At 45.4% G+C, this 1,833-nt stretch overlaps 1 protein-coding gene across 1 annotated transcript in view; it reads right to left on the bottom strand.

Annotated features, from left to right (window-relative positions):
* PRDX3 (peroxiredoxin 3) overlaps positions 1 to 1,210 on the bottom strand; it is a 4,944-nt gene extending 3,734 nt beyond the window's left edge. Inside the window, exon 1 of the mRNA XM_005427740.2 lies at positions 1,022 to 1,210. Within this exon, the coding sequence (XP_005427797.1) occupies positions 1,022 to 1,195 (174 nt within the window). The 5' untranslated portion in view covers positions 1,196 to 1,210. The remainder of the gene's footprint in view (positions 1 to 1,021) is intronic.
* Positions 1,211 to 1,833: the final 623 nt, after the last annotated feature.

The following is a 1,833-nucleotide window of genomic DNA, read 5'->3' as shown; positions in this document are numbered from 1 at the left end:
CCAGAAAAACCAAGGCTTCAGCTTCTCTGGGTTCTCAGTTTCCTGCCTATGCCACCATGGAATTCTTTCCACCCTGTGCAGGGTGTTTTGAGCTGGGCCTTGTGGGTCCCTTTCAACAGTCTGTGCATCTGTAAAACACTGAGCACAAGCGACATATCCTGAACAATTTGGGATAAAGCTGGAACTCAGGCCACAATTACACTGCTGAGCTTTGAACAAAGCCTGCAGAACAGAAATACTCTTGACAGGCTCAGCCAAGGTGTATTAAATGCAGCAAACTCTCCTCCCTCCCCTGTATGTTCCAGTGGTGCCAGAAGGCACCCAGCCTGCAGCCCTACTGGACAATGCTGTCCATACAGGCTGGGACTGCTGGCACAGGTGCTTCTGTACCTTCCTGGGACAACTGTGGCCCTCTACAACTACCTAAACCAGGGAGATGCTTTATGTCATCAAAAGCAGGTGTTTTTTCATATCTGAAAGAGGCTCCTCTCCAGTAAAAGTCTTTATCACCTTCTTTTCCTAAAGAAAGCCAAAAGCTTCCATTTGTACTGCAAGAGTGGAACCCTTTCAGCAAATGAGAATTAACGATACAAGTGCTCCAATAAACTGGTGGCTCCTCTGCTTCCAACCTGAAGCCACCACTGTTGGGTAATTGTTAACAGTAACGACTGAACAGCTGCTGCTCCTTTTCTGTGATAGTTTCTGTGCATTATCAGCTGTCACAGGCACTTTGGGACAGTGACATGTAAACTGAGCATTTGTCTTTTGAGATATGTTATCAACAAGGCTATCATCACAGCTAAACAAGTTAAAAACCCAAGCCAGACAATTATGAAAAAGAAAACAAAAGACAGAGGTCAGAATTATGTCATCAAATCTAGAAGTTGATTGCATATGACTTTAGGAAATCTACTAAAAATCAGCGTTGGCACAATTATTTATTCAACTCCTCTTCTCTGGAGCTCTTGTGAAAAGAAACCAAACCAAAAGAGAAAGCCCCAAAAAGATACTCAATTCCTACCCTTCGTGGTGTGTTTATCCATGCCAGATGAGTAAAATGAGAGTCCACTGAAACTGCCACCACTTCACAGTTCACATCACGAAATTCTTTCGCTTTGTTGCTGAAGGCCACAATTTCCGTGGGGCAGACGAAGGTGCTGTGGGAAGACAGATCAGGCTGTAATAATTCTGCCATCTTCTCTAGAGAAGACTCATGTCTGTTTCTAGGCATTTTCTTTAGACTGATAATTTTTTAGCCATGTTTCCTGCTCAAAATTAGTTTCAGTCTCAAACCAACAGTCACAGCCGCACAGCTGGAACACCAGTTACCATCTCCAAGTTCTAGACAGATTCCTTACAAAGATGGAGAAACTGCCTCTGCTAGACACTCTCTGGACAGAGTTTTTGGAAACTATAGCAGAAAAATCTGCAGGTTAAACCCTTCTCCATGTGCCCACATGCACCAAGACACTCTTGGCAATTCAAGTCTTCCGAGCAGACTGACCCCCATCCTATCATGTTTTGCTCTAAAGCAGTCTAGCTGCAGTTCTCCTGGCCTTGTTTCTTCAAGGACAGAGTCTCCAAGGCAGTCCCAAATTGCAAAGCAATGTCCTCAACCCTGGGATCTGAGTGGAACAGGAACCACAGCCAGCTCCTGATGCAGGCCTTGCAGCTAGAAGATGCTCTCCAGCCACCCTATCCACTGCTTTAACACACAATGGCCGCGTGCCCTCAATCTTATCACTCACGCTCTAGAAACAGGCACATCTGCCCTGCAAGACTGGCTCAAATCGAACAAACCCAGAACGACTTGCAGCGCTTGTGATGACCTTC

Source organism: Geospiza fortis, unplaced genomic scaffold, assembly GCF_000277835.1.
Source record: "Geospiza fortis unplaced genomic scaffold, GeoFor_1.0 scaffold719, whole genome shotgun sequence".
NCBI classification, from domain to species: domain Eukaryota; kingdom Metazoa; phylum Chordata; class Aves; order Passeriformes; family Thraupidae; genus Geospiza; species Geospiza fortis.
This window is presented reverse-complemented; position numbering and strand designations above follow the sequence as displayed.